The sequence below is a fragment of the Manduca sexta genome, chromosome 26 (assembly GCF_014839805.1).
Source record: "Manduca sexta isolate Smith_Timp_Sample1 chromosome 26, JHU_Msex_v1.0, whole genome shotgun sequence".
Classification (NCBI taxonomy): Eukaryota; Metazoa; Arthropoda; class Insecta; order Lepidoptera; family Sphingidae; genus Manduca; species Manduca sexta.
In genome coordinates, this window is record NC_051140.1 from 6,572,039 (window position 1) to 6,589,261 (window position 17,223).

The window sequence follows — 17,223 nt, forward strand, 5'->3', positions numbered from 1 at the left end:
AACCCACACCACGTCTTTACCTCCTAACAGGTAGGTAGAGGTGTAACTAGGAAACTCATTTTTCGCCAAGTGTGTTTCGTCGCATAATGTGATGGATATGTATGATAGAGGTCGTGCCTGTTTTCATATCGGGCTCAAATCCCAGACTTCGGGCTGATACTGAGGAGAAAAAACCCAATATCACTTTGTCCGAGTCGGGATTTGAATCTGGGAGCAGCGGTCGTATCGCGCTCGCAACACTACCCACTGAGACAGTTAGTGTCGAATAGCAAAGTTAATACAGTGGCCAACTTAAACTATCAATAATTCTAGTTTCTGAATTTTTCGTAAAAAAAATCGTCTTAGATTTGTGACATGGGCGGTGAGTAGATAAAAAACAATATTGATATAAAAATATAAACGGAAATGATTCATTGCTATCGGAAAATCATAATTCAGCGAAATAAAAGATATGTAACATTATGTACTTATTCCTTTATTACTATAAAAATAAAAATAATTTAACACTCAGTAAAAGTGTTCTATTAAACTAAAATAACAATTTAACTAACATAAATTCTAGAACATTTTAACACTTATAACAATCAGGTACCAAGAGAGTAACATTTGGCAATAACTTCGCCGTGCGTGGATACTTACAAAGGGACTCGATCGTTTAACATTCAGTAGCTCTAATATAATAATTTTATATGACATCAGTCGCATAGATAACAAAATAAATTACAACATAGTACCTTAACCTGCTTTGGCCGCAGAATACTTTATATTCGCAATAAACATTCGTGCAACTGAAAGGTAAAATTGTATTTAACAGTAAAGTAAAAAAAATAACAATCATAATACATTTATATACACTGTAAATTATTCGCTTCTCCGTCACTCACGTTAATCTTATGAATTAGCGAGATTTAAATTTTTACAATTAGTTGTAGGAGACGAACATACATAATATTATCTTCATCTTGTTGCCGTTAATTTAACTTTACAATTTTTTGCAATCTTATTGGTTGGAGCTTCCGCAAGCAGTTTTTACAGTGTAAACAATCACGGCAAGATGACTTCTGCATTTTTTTTACTTATAATAATGGTCGTCCTAATCCTTTAAGAATACATACACTTACATGCAAAAGAACATAGAAATAGACAGGCAGGAGAGGGGTCAGGGCCTGCCCTGTTCCTCTCCAGGTACGTCTATAGGCCTGATTGTACAACTACTCACATCTTAACCTGTTCCCGTCAACGCCACTAACCGCCAATGTCAATAAACAATACCAGTCAATTTTTCGATCCATCGCGAAAATTAACCAATCAAAATAAGGTTTTTTCAATATGCGAATGTGCTAGTAAGTAATTAAAGTCGTGTGTTGTTTTTGCGGTAAAAAAATTATTGACACAAAACGCACTAAAGATGGGACTAGAGCTGGGAAAGGAAATTAATATAAAAGGCAACTCAATCAGGATCGATGCACAGTACTTTATGAAGTCTGCTGCGGCGTTTCAGGGGTATGATGCTGACGGCTTAGTGTATCTGCTTGCGGCGACTACTCAAACTAACCTTCACTCTTACATTTATTATGTGCACATTAACATTTATTGGAAAACAAGCATCAAATACTGATACTTTTTAATAAAATATGCGAGCGACATTATCTAATCCGGCGCTCTAACGAGTGAATTTAGCGCTCCGTGCTTGGCCCGTGCGCGGAAGCAGGCGGAACCATTTCCCAGCGCAACGATCTTGATCTCGCTCGCTGCAAAGGTATTTGCGGGAATGGGATGCGCAAAGGAATTGCAAGCGTCATGTCACTAAAATTTGAAACAAAAGTAACTAATTTGACTAATGCGGTCTGAAATGCGAAGTTAGGTTTATTAAATAAATAATTTATGGCGCAACTTATATGCTTACAAATGATTTATTTTGATTGGTTTGTTTTGGGTATCAGATAGAAGATTAAAACTGAGATCGTTTATTGAAATCAGCCGTACATACTTCTGCGTCGATATGAAGAGCCTCTATTGATTCCCACCAGGTTGGATAATTGTCTGAACTAGCCTAAATACTAAAATTTAATTTGGTGTTTCTATTGTATCGTCGGTGTTCGCCCTTCGTACGCTTTTTCTGTGCTCCGTCAACAACCATCTAGAAAAAACACAAATTAGTTAACCAAGATGGTACTCTAATAAATAATTATATGAATTCATTCATCTGATAGTAATTATTCATAAAAGTAATACTGACCTATCTTATAGTTGAATAAATACATTGAAAAGCAAATTAGTGGTTGGTACTTCAAGTCGACTTGTAAATGATATTTATGCGTCATATTACCATACACAATCTTAGCTTCTAAAACTTTGATTTGAGTCCTAAAGCGTTTTCATCTTTAAGATCAGCGACTAATTGCTGTATAAACAAATAACTATAATACAAAACAACTCACATGAACACACAAAAGGCAGGTACTGTCATACCAGCTCCCATCAGGAAGACGGCTCCGGGCAACACCTCCATTGTAGCCGTGTAAACCTTCGTATACAACGGCACGTACACTAGCGGCATCAAATTCTCCGTCAACCCTATCAATGAGTTGACTTTGCCTAAAACAATGAATTTTTAGATAATGACTTATATAGATATAACATTATAGTAATGGCGTTGGTAGCATAGTTGTATAACAGACAACCGCAGTGCCGTGGTCTCGGGTGCGATCCTCGGGTCGACCGTGCCCGATATGGCGATAGGCTCGGCCCCTATCACATCATGGAAAGTAGGAGCACTAGTAGCGCCCCTGCCTACTCCTTAAGAGCCTCGGGGATAATAGGCGTCAGTGTGTTTATTATGGCAATGATGAGTCTTTTAAAGATTGTTAATATTGTTTTCTAATGCAAAAATACGGTTTCATATTGTTGATAACATAATTCCATACAATTATACGTCAACCTTTACACTTTAGTAAAAGGGCATGTAACTTTCTATTTCAAAGATTTTTCAGAACCGTGGTAGTGATTTCCAGATATTACTGGTTTCAAAGTAATTTCTCCAATTTATATTTAACAAGTGGAAATGGCTACAGTCTAGTAACTTATTTTGTCTATGTTTTGGATTTACGGCTAGTAGATGAGATCTATAAAACATATTAACGTAGAATAAATCGTACTTACCTAATTCATTTGGTTCCACCAATTTAGAGAATATTGATCTAATAGCCAGCAGGGATGTGCCGTTTAAAATTTCAACCAAAGGTGCTGTAAATAATAAAAAGCATTTAATTACAATTTATATATAACTAGCTGACTCGACAGACGTTGTCCCGTCTTAACTATCAATTTGCAGCACGCATTCTGTAAATCGCTGACAGTTATTTCAAACAATTAACAGTTATATAAAATTAATATTTTCGTTAAGTTTTCTTAAATTTTCTAATTTCCCTCCTCCTTCTCCTTCTCCTTCTCCTTCTCCTTCTCCTTCTCCTTCTCCTTCTCCTTCTCCTTCTCCTTCTCCTTCTCCTTCTCCTTCTCCTTCTCCTTCTCCTTCTCCTTCTCCTTCTCCTTCTCCTTCTCCTCCTACTCCTCCTTCTCCCTCTCCCTCTCCTTCTCCTTCTCCTTATCCCCTCCTTCTCCTTCTCCTTCTCCTTCTCCTTCTCCTTCTCCTTCTCCTTCTCCTTCTCCTTCTCCTTCTCCTTCTCCTTCTCCTTCTCCTTCTCCTTCTCCTTCTCCTTCTCCTTCTCCTTCTCCCTCTCCTTCTCCTTCTCCTTCTCCTTCTCCTTCTCCTTCTCCCTCTCCTTCTCCTTCTCCTTCTCCTTCTCCTTCTCCTCCTACTCCTCCTTCTCCTCCTACTCCTCCTTCTCCCTCTCCCTCTCCTTCTCCTTCTCCTTATCCCCCTCCTTCTCCTTCTCCTTCTCCTTCTCCTTCTCCTTCTCCTTCTCCTTCTCCTTCTCCTTCTCCTTCTCCTTCTCCTTCTCCTTCTCCTTCTCCTTCTCCTTCTCCTTCTCCTTCTCCTTCTCCTTCTCCTTCTCCTTCTCCTTCTCCTTCTCCTTCTCCTTCTCCTTCTCCTTCTCCTTCTCCTTCTCCTTCTCCTTCTCCTTCTCCTTCTCCTTCTCCTTCTCCTTCTCCTTCTCCTTCTCCTTCTCCTTCTCCTTCTCCTTCTCCTTCTCCTTCTCCTTCTCCTTCTCCTTCTCCTCCTACTCCTCCTCCTTCTCCTTCTCCTTCTCCTTCTCCTTCTCCTTCTCCTTCTCCTTCTCCTTCTCCTTCTCCTTCTCCTTCTCCTTCTCCTTCTCCTTCTCCTTCTCCTTCTCCTTCTCCTTCTCCTTCTCCTTCTCCTTCTCCTTCTCCTTCTCCTTCTCCTTCTCCTTCTCCTTCTCCTTCTCCTTCTCCTTCTCCTTCTCCTTCTCCTTCTCCTTCTCCTTCTCCTTCTCCTTCTCCTTCTCCTTCTCCTTCTCCTTCTCCTTCTCCTTCTCCTTCTCCTTCTCCTTCTCCTTCTCCTTCTCCTTCCCTCTTCCAACAAAAAAAATTAGTGAATTCAGTCGAGCCGTTCACGCGTGATAGCGCGATCAAGGGAAATAGGGATTCATTTTTTTATATTACTAGATAACCCGGTGAACTTCGTATCACCTACATACATTTATTATTATTATTCATCGTGGAACGCAATTTTGCCATACCAATACGTAAGTTATCATTATCTGTCTCTCGCTAGTCAACAGGGCCCTTATTCTGTATGATATAAATGCGTAACGCGGCCGTGTCATGTTATCTTCGAGAAATGTGCGTGGAATGGTATTCTGTAAGCCAAATTTCTATAGTCCTTAACATGATGCGTTGTGTTACGTGCTTGTTACGCACTGTTAAAATAACGTGCGGGATAGAGAATAAGGCCCCAGTACGGCTTGCACGTGAGGTAGCTCGTCGCACATTTGATTGATTTCGACGATCTAAGTCATCTCCGTGGCATTTTGCGACAATAACAATAAATAAAGTTCTCGCGCACTGAACAATTGATGATAGATTTTAATTATAGTCTTGAAATTTCTTTATTTATTTTCTATTTTTGAGAACCAACTAACACTTTTACACTTTATTTATTTCTGAAATGTTTTGTATTTGAACAATATAAACCAAAGAAATCGGACCTCATATTACAACTATGAAACAGACTTATTTCTGAATACACCTATATATATGTTACAGTTCTTTTATTTCTAAAAAGAGAAAAAGACATGAAATGTTTGACAGGTAGGAACATTTTGTATTGAAAACTTATATTGTCGTTTTTAGTATTTTCCGTTATTTATTATTTATGTTCGTCACCGTTTAATCCATCCCTGGACTTCCACAAATAATTCAAAACCAAAATTACCCAAATCGGTTCAGCCGTTCTCGAGTTTTAGCGAGACTAACGAACAGCAATTGATTTTTATATATATAGATTATTTCAATTATATATACTTATTTTATTTATATATACTTATTTTATTTATATATACTTATTTCATGTAGTGAGGCCACTTTGCCGTGCCCTCGATAGAAAAAAAAAAACTTTTATTATACATGTGAAAGATTCGATGTTTGTTACTCAATCACGCCAAAACGGCTTAACGGATCTGAATGAAATTTGCCACAGGGATATATATTAGGGTCAAGAATAGCATATAGGCTAATTTTCATCCCGGTAAAATATATAGTAGGATTTATATGCCGCAAAAACTTTTCACGCGGGTTGGTCCCCGAGTAAAAGCTGTTGTAAATATTTTCATTAATAATAACGAATTAATTTAATCATTTCATGATTTAAATTCGTATTAATTTGATCGTTGATATCAGCGTACATGTAGGTACTTCTGATTAGATCCACGTCTCAGTTTAGATCTATTTCGTTATGAGAGGGTAATGACGTAAGAACGAATAGTATAGTATATAAGTATAGTATAGTTTTAACGTACTACATTGCAAAAATATACTATACTAACATTTAGATTTATTCAGCGTTTATTTATTCCACCAACTCATGTTTTGTACAAACTCGCAGATATCCGCATTATTAAAGTTTTTTTTATTCAAATACTCACCAGCAAAGAATACTTTCTCGTTCGGCGCAAAACAATACACAAAGGAGGCGGCAAATTTGCTGACTGTAGATATAATACCCAGTATAGAGTCGTGCCATTTCAGATATTTGCTGAACACCAGAATGGAGAAAATCGTACCTGGAAAAATGAGGATAACAATTCAAAATGTGTTATTTAAGGGATAGCGGTTTGAATGCTTTCTTAATGGTGGTGAAAGTTGGCCACAAAAGTAGCTGAATAAATTCAAAACTTTAAATCGCCTATAACGCCGATACTTTCAGTGTAACTGAAACATATTAATCCTTCTATGAATAAAATAAAATGTTGGTTAGGACACAAAAGTGAATAGGTAATTTAAATTTTTAAAGCTCACTATATCCCACTGTATACTTTTTCAGAGTATCATTCTAAAGGCAGTCTATTAGGTAATCACGGTCTATCTGACAGCCAAGACTGATCGCCTCGTAGTTGTAATGATCTAAAGTAATTCAAAGTTTTGCATCTACTAATAAAATATAAAAAAATTGAGACCCGAGCGCCACATATACAGTCACATAGGTAGCTGAACCTTTTTTTGTATGTGCACGGCAATTTGACGCCACTGTACCTGGTGGTGTGTAAGTGGAGTGGAATCCAATAGAAAGTCGACTGACGAAAGATAATTACCCCTCGGCAGTCGACACAATTATGCCTGTTGGAACCGGATATAAACAGGCTGATCCCGGAACGCGAAACACTTACGTGGGCATTATAGTGGGTTTGACACTTGAGTACGGTGGTCGCTATCCGGGCGGATATAAAATATATCCTGTCATAAAGTACTGCACTTGGAATTTATTTAATATTAAATATATTTACCAACTGTGTGCGTGATAAAGTTATACGTTTGGAATATGCTGAAATCCACTTCATCCCAGTTGAAACGGTAGCGCGTTGACATGTACAAGACAGCGACTTCACCTGAAAAATATACGATACGATACAATAATACAATAGGATACGATACGTTAATATTAAAAACAGAATAAAGTTAATGTTATTAATATTATAAATGCAAAATCTTTTGGAAATATTTGGATGTTTATTAGATGTAAACACAGAAATAACGAAACGGATTTGAAATTTGGCACACGGGTAGACCACGTCCTGGATTAACTCATAGGCTACTTTTTATACCGGTAATTTGCACCCGTGAGTAATAAGATAATTTTTATCGGCTTTTTTAAATACATAGCATTGGTGTTGTGTAGTGTTTTAGCGGGTAAGGGTTGAATTCGCGAGCAACATCTATTTAATAAAATGAATTGTTTTCTGCTATTGTACAGTGAGTTACAAAAGTAGGTATACAAATTTAAAAATTTCAATTCGCCCTTAAAATCTTGTGTCCATATCAACCATCGTTTTGTGTTCACTAAAATGAACAATAAAGGGACTACTTTATTTCAGATATAGAATAAAATAACATTTCGTTTGAAGTTATATATTATTCAGCAACTATACGTTACACAGTAGTCTAGTGTTACTCAATAGTAAGTAGCAAGTGTACTGTTGATTGGGTTGCGTGGTACGACTTTCACTCTGAGGTCTTGAGTTTGAATCCCGGATCACAAAAAGTATTATTGGGTTTTCTTCGTAGTATCAGTCCAGTATTTTGAATTGCTGGCCGAAGTGGCGATAGGCTCGCCCCTTATCACACAATGGGATGGAACGCACCCGGTGAAAAGTGTATACATTACATGCATGCATATTGTTGCATCCCTGCCTACCATTTCGGGATAAAGTCGTGATGTGTGATCTAAAATTGTTCACGCAATACCTTAAAATCTTTTATAGTGCTAAAACTCATTGCAGCTCACAATATTATTTCAGATGTTAGGCTTCTAACTGCGACACTAAAATGGTTGTATTGACATTTGTCCGCTCATGAAGTTTTCGTATTTATTTATACCTACATTCAAGAAGAGAAGAGCTTATTGCTGCACATTGTTATCAATATGACTTGCAGTAAAACATAGAGAATCGGTACGGCCATCTTAGCATGCTGGTACTTTAATCACAGTTTAATCGTGTGCTGTATGAAGGTAATGTAGAGTCGCTTAGAAACCATAATCAAAGTATTAACTTGTGTCCACACCTGGTATATTGATAAAGATCTGAGTTTTATCAGTATCTAGAAAAATTAAGCATTAGTATACAATTTCCTTTTTCGCCAAATATATTAATTAAATATATTATTTCACGTTCCTTGGCCCAGTAGAACATGGAAAACTGGAGATTTGTATATAATTTCTTTTAAAAAGCGATTTATCGGAGATTCGGTCTTTAAAGCCAGTTCGGACTAGCATTTTAGTTGAGTATCGAGTAATTCCGTACTCGGGACATTGAACACCGAAATTTTAGCCGAGTAACTTGTCTATTGGACTACAATACTAGCGTAGTCTCACGAGGCTCTAGTAAGGTTGGCGCTAGGCAGACAACCGTTTGCAATAACTTTTAATAGTGTATTGCGCAGACGCCGCATTCAAGTGAGATAAGGGAATGTGGAAGTGTGGATTATCGTTTACTAAATATTCCGATAGTTTTAGATTAGACTATGAATATAAAAATTAAGCGAAGTTGTAATAAAGATAAGATAATTATACAATTACATATCTTGATGCAATATAATTCACTGATGAATACAATATAAACCGATTATTACACAATGTTTTGCTATTCAAAAGGCAAGGCGAAAACACAACTGCTTCACGGACTTTATCGCAGTTTTTTAAATTATAATTTACTTCCGACGTTTCAAAGACGTTGCAGCCTTCAAAGTCACGGGGGTGCTAAGGTGTTCGTTGTCCGAAGAGTCCAAGTTACAATATCTACCTACATTCTACAATTATATAATTTTTTAAATTTTTTAGCTGTTGATGGACCGATTTTCGTAGAATGAGCTCATGATCTCAGTCTTAGAGTAAGTAAGATCTCAGTGTTCTGCTAGATTCCAAGATGACCCTAACCCGTTGTTTGTATTCAAATACATTCAGATTGATTCTGGAAATCCCACTATAAACCGGAATACTGGATCTATGTTCAACAAAAATACGAACAATGATAATCTTCATAATCACACGTCATGTTGAACAATACGAGTGTTTGTCTGTTATATAAAGCTGGGCGATAAAATTATCAGACGATGAATAAATAGTAGTTTATTATTTTACTGCGGAATACACAATACTATTGATGTACTTATTTCAATATGATGTATAGATAAACCGCAAATATTTAACTGTACTACAGATTGTATTACACCGAGTGATCTCAATGTGTGTGTATTTAAAATCGTATTTCGCCAATCAATATTTTTTCTAGACACCTAGAGTGCAGTCACTCATCATCAAGTGCACTGGAGTAGCTTTTCCAAGTCCGTGATAAAATATACACATAGCTTATTTTATCTATGGTTATTCAATTTCCATCGACAACGACTTTTTCGCAGTTTATCCTCCAAAGATTAATCTTAACTGTAATTTATCAAATCATAATATATTTCGAGTCCACAATAGAATTTTGACAAATAGAGTATTTGTGTACTTTTCGGGTTTTTCCTAGCACAATTTGATCAAGATTGGATTCCCCGAGAGAGTGGACGTCAGGCGGTTTATTGTAAAAACCAAGCCAAATTCTGCAACATGCGTGAAAAAGTATATTGCGTGGATCCCACATTGGGGAATACGGGAATTGGAATGCGGAAGGCGAAAACTTTTGTGGTACTAAAAATATAAATCTGAAAATCATTACGTTTAATTTCTTGTGGAATTGGTACGCTAATATAAAATTTTAAATTTGCGATTCTTTTGTAAACTCACTAGCACATGACCGTCTTAGGCGTCAGATCTATATTTTATCCCGGCTTTTTAACTTATAAACTCTTTTCTTTATGCTTAGTACGTACTAAGTACTAGGGATAAGACGAAAAAAGCAAGAAAAATATTGCAAATTAAAACTATTATAAAATCACACTCGGAAACCACAGCACCCCTAAAGATAAAAGAGCACAAGAAATTTGATTCGGAATCTGACAAATGAATCAACAAGTCCATTTCTGAGTCCATTGCAGACAATCGGGAACGAATGAATGACCGAACGAATGTAGTACAAGTGAGGAATGGAATTTTATCATTCTAATCACATAGCGTGATCGGAACATGTTTAATTTGATGAATTGTCTTCATCAAATTTAACATGTTCCGATCTGGTAATCGCACGACCTTCCATCGATTATAATATATCATAAACCATACAATTTTAATCGTGTATGTAGCACGATATTGAGATAAGAAAATACTTTATATTCTTTATCAAAGTCGGAATCATAAAATGGATTTATTTAATTTAGGGCATCTTAAACATAGACGTGCTTAGGAGTGGTTGTTGCGAGGCTAATCCCGAAGACTACGATGCCTTTTATTCCTGAAGAGATAGGTGCAGGTGCAACCAGTGGACCTGCCTCTCGCGGCGTGTATTGTGTACAATGTTATTGAGCCATTCGCCGCATCGGGCACAAATTTCAGACTCCAGGTTAAAATCCAGCAGAAACACCCAATATCACTTTGCCCGACTCAGGATTCGGACCTGAGACTTCAGAAGAGTTGCCGTATCGTGCATACCATACAACAACAAGGACCAAATGTAGAAAAAAAATCACCATGTATTAAGGAATATCAAAATAAGTCAGTAGTATGGTATTTTTGGAACTTACCATAAATGGGTCCGAAAAGGACTGCAACTACTGCCAATAGTATGCACAACCGTATTCTTCTGTTGTTAGGAGCTTTCTTGAATACTACCCGCAGGGTGTCTTTAACATTGGTGAGATCAAAAAAGGTCCGAAAGAAATGCCTTACGCCTCGCCGGTCGTGCTGAAAAATGTAATTATTAGTATTATATTAGGTGGAAACATGTTTATTTCCTTTATATAAGTTTATAGCCAAACATATTTTAACTAAGGAAAACAGAGAATTAAGATGACATAAACACCGCTGTATTTTAATGTAAAATTCTAAACGGTTCGTATATTAATGATGTTCTTCGAAAAAACATTAATGTTGGTGGAAAGGTGTTCAATGGTTGTCAATGCTTCAATGTAAATTGAATAAAAGGAGACTATTCCGATTACCTGTTGCATAAAATAACGCTGAACTTAGAAGGATAAATAAAACGTACCCTTTTATGTAACGCTGTTGTGTATAAGAGTAATAGATGTTGCGTGTTATGTGTTAATCGTATCATAAAATTAAAAATGTTTGAAATGACAAAGAACATTCACCTTTTTCTGCTCTTTATTTCTCTTCGGATCCTTGAGTGCGAAAACAGTGTATAGAAAATTTATCAAATGGAAGCTCGCTGCAATACTATAACAGCCGTAATATCCTAGATTTTTAATCAAAATCCCGCTTAACCCCATTCCCACGGGGAAACCTACAGTCATGCTAAAATTTATCAACCCCAATCTATACGTTCTCGTTTTTTCTGTAGTAATAGCACTTATGTATGAAAACACGGATAAGAAACAGACACACCAACCCCCCGTAAAGGCTTCAAGTATAGCTTCCGATAAAACTAAATATTCCAACCTCAGCTGCTTAAAAAAGTAAACATGGATCATGTTGTTGAGATTAATCAACAATTGTCCAAAAACTGGAAACATAATGAAAAATTTTCTATGTCCGGTGATGTCGGACCATGAGCCTATGTAAAGAGCCATGAGGCAGGGCACAGTTGCCGACAGGTAAGTCCGCCACGCCATGGCGGAGGCAAGAAGTTTTTGTGTTTCTCTTTCATAGTCATTTTGACTGCTAGTTTGTTGTGCCTTCAGCGCATCACAAATTTCGTCTGTAAAGTTAAGGTTCACACGACATGCTTTCTCCAAGTTCAGATTCTGTGTAGTCAACATTGTTATCATGGCTGATGAGATAAACAGAAATATGCATGGTTCTACCGTTATATTCTTCAAAACATAAACACAGTTTTCACAAAAAGATTTCTTCTGTTCAGGTTCTGTTTTTTCATCATTTTCTTTCAAAGGATGTTCTTCGGTAAATTCTTCTGGATTTTTATTTTCTTTATCAATATTAATTGAAGCCATTATCTTTATTTATAAATAATATTGAACCTTATCACATTAAAATTATCGTTCTTATATATTGCACCTCTGTTTGAAACAAACGCTTGTTCTTAACTGATGTAACTTTATTCTGAAGGCATTACGAAGTAATAAACGATAATATTAATCTTTAGCGCGTATTATTAAAGTCGACTAGAGTGATTGGCAAATAAAATAAAATAAAATAAAATATTTATAAATAGATAACGCAGGAAAACGTTTAGTTACATTTGTGGCAAGTCGAAATAAAATATAATTAGTTCGGTAATTATATGCTAATGATCATGATGTTTTTTTATTAGAAACATATAAAAAATATCATCTCAGTGGAGTTGGGTATATTATAATGATGACGGGTGCACGGGACTTTTTTTGATTGTGTGGCATCCAGATTTTTTTTTTTTACCATAGCAGCGTTTCTTTGAAATTGGCTGACAATGACTTTGGTCACATTTCTCAGCATGTACTTGTAGCTAACAAAAAACGGTTATACACAGCGTTGTAACGAAGTTTTAACTTTAAAATAAAATCCCGTCGATCGCGCGGAAATTAGTGTTTACTTCAGACAAATTTTGAGGTATTTGCATCGGAGGTATTATTATTTATGACACACGAGTGACAGATATCGGTTTACTCCAGTTAAGCGATTTTTGCTCTCACACAAGATTGGAATTAATAATCCTGATAGAGCCTATTCGTTAATGAAATGGCAATTATAATCAGTAGATTTAAAAAACCTTTGACATTTGAAAAATATATTGTTCTTAATTTGGAATTTATTTTAGAGTGTAAGTTTTTGATGTAATTTAACTATGTCCATGGACAAGCGAATTTAGAAATAGTCCGAACAAATCTTAATACTTACCGGATAACATTTCTTTAAAAGTATAAAGGTAACTATGTGCATTAATTTTTCCGATTTTGAAGGAGTATAAAATATACCTTAGACTTTATTAAAATATCACAATTGTATCGATAATGAGAGATAATTAATCATTTTTCTAATAAATAAAACTAAGGTTCAGATCGCCCCAATATCCCCATTAGAAATATTTTATTTTTTTATCTACTTTGTTTAATTATCATGTTTAGAAAGAAATACTTATCATGATGACACCGCTCTTCGAATTACATTTATTTAAAATAAATATGTAATATAATTATCTATAAGTATTTAGCGTTTTTAACATTTGTTTGATAATTAACTCAAAACTAAAATAGTATTTAGTACTTATAACAAAAACTTAACTTATTCATTAAAAGACAACAATTTTAATCAAATTAATTAACAAATTAGCAAAAGCGCAAGAACATAAAAATATAGCTAGCGAAATGTAACAATTGTGAACGTCCGTCCGATCCTAAGCAAAAGTGTTCAGCCGACGCAGTGGTCCGCTGGCCAGGCGGTTCAGTTTCGCGCCTTTTTTTTTTTTTTTTTTCGCACGATTGATCACGTCACCTTGCTCATTCTATAATATTGTTTCTGCGAGATTCTCCGGTTATAAGATATTATCCTTTGGTGGTACGGACTGGCTCTTTAGCACGAAAACAGATGTTTATACCAATAGGGAGAACAACAATTCTATGTCAACGCAATCAAAAGAATCAGCAATTTAAGCCGTGTATTTTCAAACTCGCAACTACTCGCAAGGGAATCAAAACCTTAAGGGGACTTCCAGTCGACCTAGAATCTTGAAACATGGCATGAAGCAAGGTTTTATAGCACATATAAAGGAAAAATTCCGAAAACCTTAAATTTTTAGACCTATGGCTTTAATTTATGCTCCTCTAGCTTTTCATATTGTAATATTATGAATTTCATTTTGCAATAGAAATACCATAACTATGATTCGATTGTCGCGATGAGTGAACTTTTACTTATCTACGGGTTCGTACAGAACCCTCGGTGCGCGAGTCCGACTCACACTTGGCCGGTTTTTTAGTAACAACCGTATAAGAATCCGTTCATTAGATTTTGTGAAAATCACATACACAGAGACAGCTTTTGGTGACTTTGTTCTATAATATGTATAAGTTAATGGAAAAGCCATGACGAATTTAAATTTTTATAAATCATGCAAATAAGTTATGCACACAACGCGTAGTAAGTAATAAATACTATGTTGATGATACGCAAGTTTTATCTTCATTAATAAATACTAAATGAGAATTATTTAATGATTGATAATGGTCACGGGGTTCTACTACTGCGAGGCTTTAGTCCTTAGGCCATCACTTCACACACTTCACATATTTTCAAAATTGTTATAGAGAACTTCTCAGTTATGCAGGTTTCCTCACGATGATTTCCTTGATCGTTAAAGCAAGCTATACTTAATTCATAAAAAATGCACATATACCTTAACAAGAGCCAGTCACTTATTACCTTTACTATATTATCTATTATATTTACTGTTAGTGTATTTAATTTATTTTAAAGACGTCTCGTTGCCAAGACAACAAAGAACTTATCATTTGCTGAAGGAATATAACATTATTTCCTGTGGGCATTAGATCTATTTTACCTCTTATTTTTTATGCGCACGTATGTTATCGAACACAATATTGCTTCTTTATATTGGCTGTTCAATAAATGCCCTTATACATCAAATCGCAATGTTTACGAATACGCATTTGTAAACATTGCCATTTGTTGTATCAAGGGAATTATTGAATGAACGCAACATGTGATTGTTTTTGTTAAAAATGTATGCAGTTCCCCGAAAATTTATGTTTTGTGTTGGCGACATTTAAAATTATATTAAAATAAATCTTTAGTATAAAGTACTCTATTATCTGACTTTGGCCATCAGTACAGGCCTACTGCGTCCCTTAACCAATTTCAATTTATTGCACTCCACAATAATTTTATTAAAATAAAGGTTTTAAAAATGAAGAAAAGTACCATGTATCATGCAAGGCACGCAAATGCAATTCGTTCAAACACGATATTTTTATACTTTCTGGATTTATTGGAGTATTTTAACTATTTTGCTTGCAGTATCAGGTCAAAATTATCATTTAATAACATTGCAATACATAATCCGACAAATAATTAAAATTAATGAAATATTCAACTACTAGATACTAACTTATATTTTAGGTGTAGGAAGAAACTTCTTGAAGAAAGCATGTAATTTTATACCTAACATACTTAGGTTGCAATTTCGTCTATGTGAATATATTTTCCTGGAATAAACGTGCTAATATGCGATTTCTCGCTAAAATAATAAGCTTATAATATGTTGATATAGATATAGGTCTATTTGCTTGGCCCATTTTGTTAAAATCCATTGGGTAAATGCGCAGTCCATTTTCTATAATTAGGAGCTTGGACCTAAATGCGGGAGGCGTCAAAAAGATCTAAACATATTTTTACATGCATAAATTATAATTCTTAATCATCGTCTGAAGTTATCAAAAAAAGCTTGACGTAATTTGTCATTTGTTTACAAGGGTTTGTAACTTTATTGGGTTGTCATTTGTTTACAAGGGTTTGTAACTTTATTGGGTTGTCATTTGTGTACAAGGGTTTGTAACTTTATTGGGTTGATACAAAAATATTTACGTATCTTATTTATTAAGCTAAAGGTTATATAAATTATCCTGCGTTGACTTCGCACGAATTATCTGATCATAAATTTTCGCTATCGGCGCTCATACACAAATAATTGTATATTTTAAAGGTCACGTTGAGTGTTGTGTGTTATCATGTTTATAATGTATGTCATAAGTGAAAGTGATGCATTAAAAATACTTACTATTTTCTTATCTTCAGTTATATTCAAATCTTGTATTTTGAAAGTGAGGTATATTAAATTCACCGTGTGTAGCGTAAGAGATACTCCATACACTGCATAGTATCCAAAGAATTTAAGTATTATTCCCGACAGGCTGAATCCTATGGGAACACCGACGAAGATGAAAAAGTTGACCAGGCCGAGACGATGTGTTCGGTTTTCTGCAGTGGTGATGTCACTAATGTAACTGAACAGCCCGAGGTACATGACGCCCCAACTGCCAGTAACGGCAGGGAAGAAAGCGTCAAAGAAGATCATGACTTCCAGCGGGATGGTAAAGAAAATCACGTTAATGATATTGCTCAGGCACTGCAATATTTCCCCAGCGATCGGCATTACCATCAGGATCTTCCGGCGCCCAGTCTTGTCGCTCCAACCGCCAATGAACGGTAATATTATGCAGGGAATTATCGAGTGAATCATACTCCTGAAAGCAAGCCTCACAGCGATATATTCCTGGATCATCTTCTCGTAATGGCTAACATTATTCGAATTCTGAGCTCTAATCGCATCACATATTTCGTCACTCAAGTTCAAACTAACTCGGCAAGCTTTCTCTAAGCTGAGAGTCTGCGTTGCTACGCTCGCGAGCACACTTGAAAGTAACACTAAAAATGCAACAGGTTCTATAGTTACATTTTCCCTTAATCCATTAAAACGTTCACATAATGTTTGTTTATTTTGAAATGTTGCGATTCCATTTGAGCTCGAGTTAAGAGGTACATTCTCCTCTTCATTTAAATGCACCTTTTCAGACATCGGTTTTTTATATTTAAATTGTAATTATTAACGATCGCTATTAATTTATACGATTTTTAATATGAAACCGGTTAATTCGCGTCCCACGTTTGGTGTGTTGGGATTTATTGATGATTTCGTATATTTATCGTAAGATAATGAACTGAGCGATAAAGTGAGATAATTGGTATGTTATATCGAACTCCATGTATTTTGTGAGTAATTAGCTAATAAAATAATTCGTTTCGGGTGGGTAGGTCGCGATGCCCTACATAGTTACGTTACATATTATTGATAATATAAAAGCACTATTATGCGCCGCTGACGTTGCTCGCGAATTAGTGCAGCACGTATCCAATCGGTAGTAATTCAAGAGCTGAAATACTCCGATAATACAGTAATTTATGTATTTTATCTATCTATTCATATGTCTTATTATAATTTCATAGGAATTGTGTCAAAATCA

General features: G+C 35.5%; 1 protein-coding gene across 2 annotated transcripts; it reads right to left on the bottom strand.

Moving 5' to 3' along the window:
* Nucleotides 1-454: 454 nt before the first annotated feature.
* On the bottom strand, nucleotides 455-16,887 carry LOC115451724 (proton-coupled folate transporter-like). Of its 2 annotated transcripts, none has more exons than XM_037443646.1 (7): nucleotides 15,981-16,887; nucleotides 10,816-10,975; nucleotides 6,924-7,025; nucleotides 6,066-6,203; nucleotides 3,163-3,246; nucleotides 2,442-2,598; nucleotides 455-2,140 (listed from the first exon to the last, which is right to left on the bottom strand). In XM_037443646.1, exons 1-7 carry the CDS (start codon nucleotides 16,776-16,778, stop codon nucleotides 2,068-2,070), a joined length of 1,512 nt encoding a protein of 503 aa, XP_037299543.1. In that variant the 5' UTR covers nucleotides 16,779-16,887; the 3' UTR covers nucleotides 455-2,067. The 2 variants fall into 2 exon arrangements, with proteins under 2 accessions (XP_037299543.1, XP_037299542.1); XM_037443645.1 differs by lacking the exon at nucleotides 15,981-16,887 and adding an exon at nucleotides 11,383-12,320.
* Nucleotides 16,888-17,223: the final 336 nt, after the last annotated feature.

Excerpts from the sequence above, each read along its gene's own strand:
- LOC115451724 (XM_037443645.1), bottom strand. The coding sequence starts at position 12,201 with ATGGCTTCAATTAATATTGATAAAGAAAATAAAAATCCAGAAGAATTT. Across the intron at positions 6,204-6,923 it reads CTTTATCACGCACACAGTTG|GTACGATTTTCTCCATTCTG; the intron begins GTAAATATATTT and ends TCATTTTTCCAG. Across the intron at positions 3,247-6,065 it reads CGAGAAAGTATTCTTTGCTG|CACCTTTGGTTGAAATTTTA; the intron begins GTGAGTATTTGA and ends TATTATTTACAG.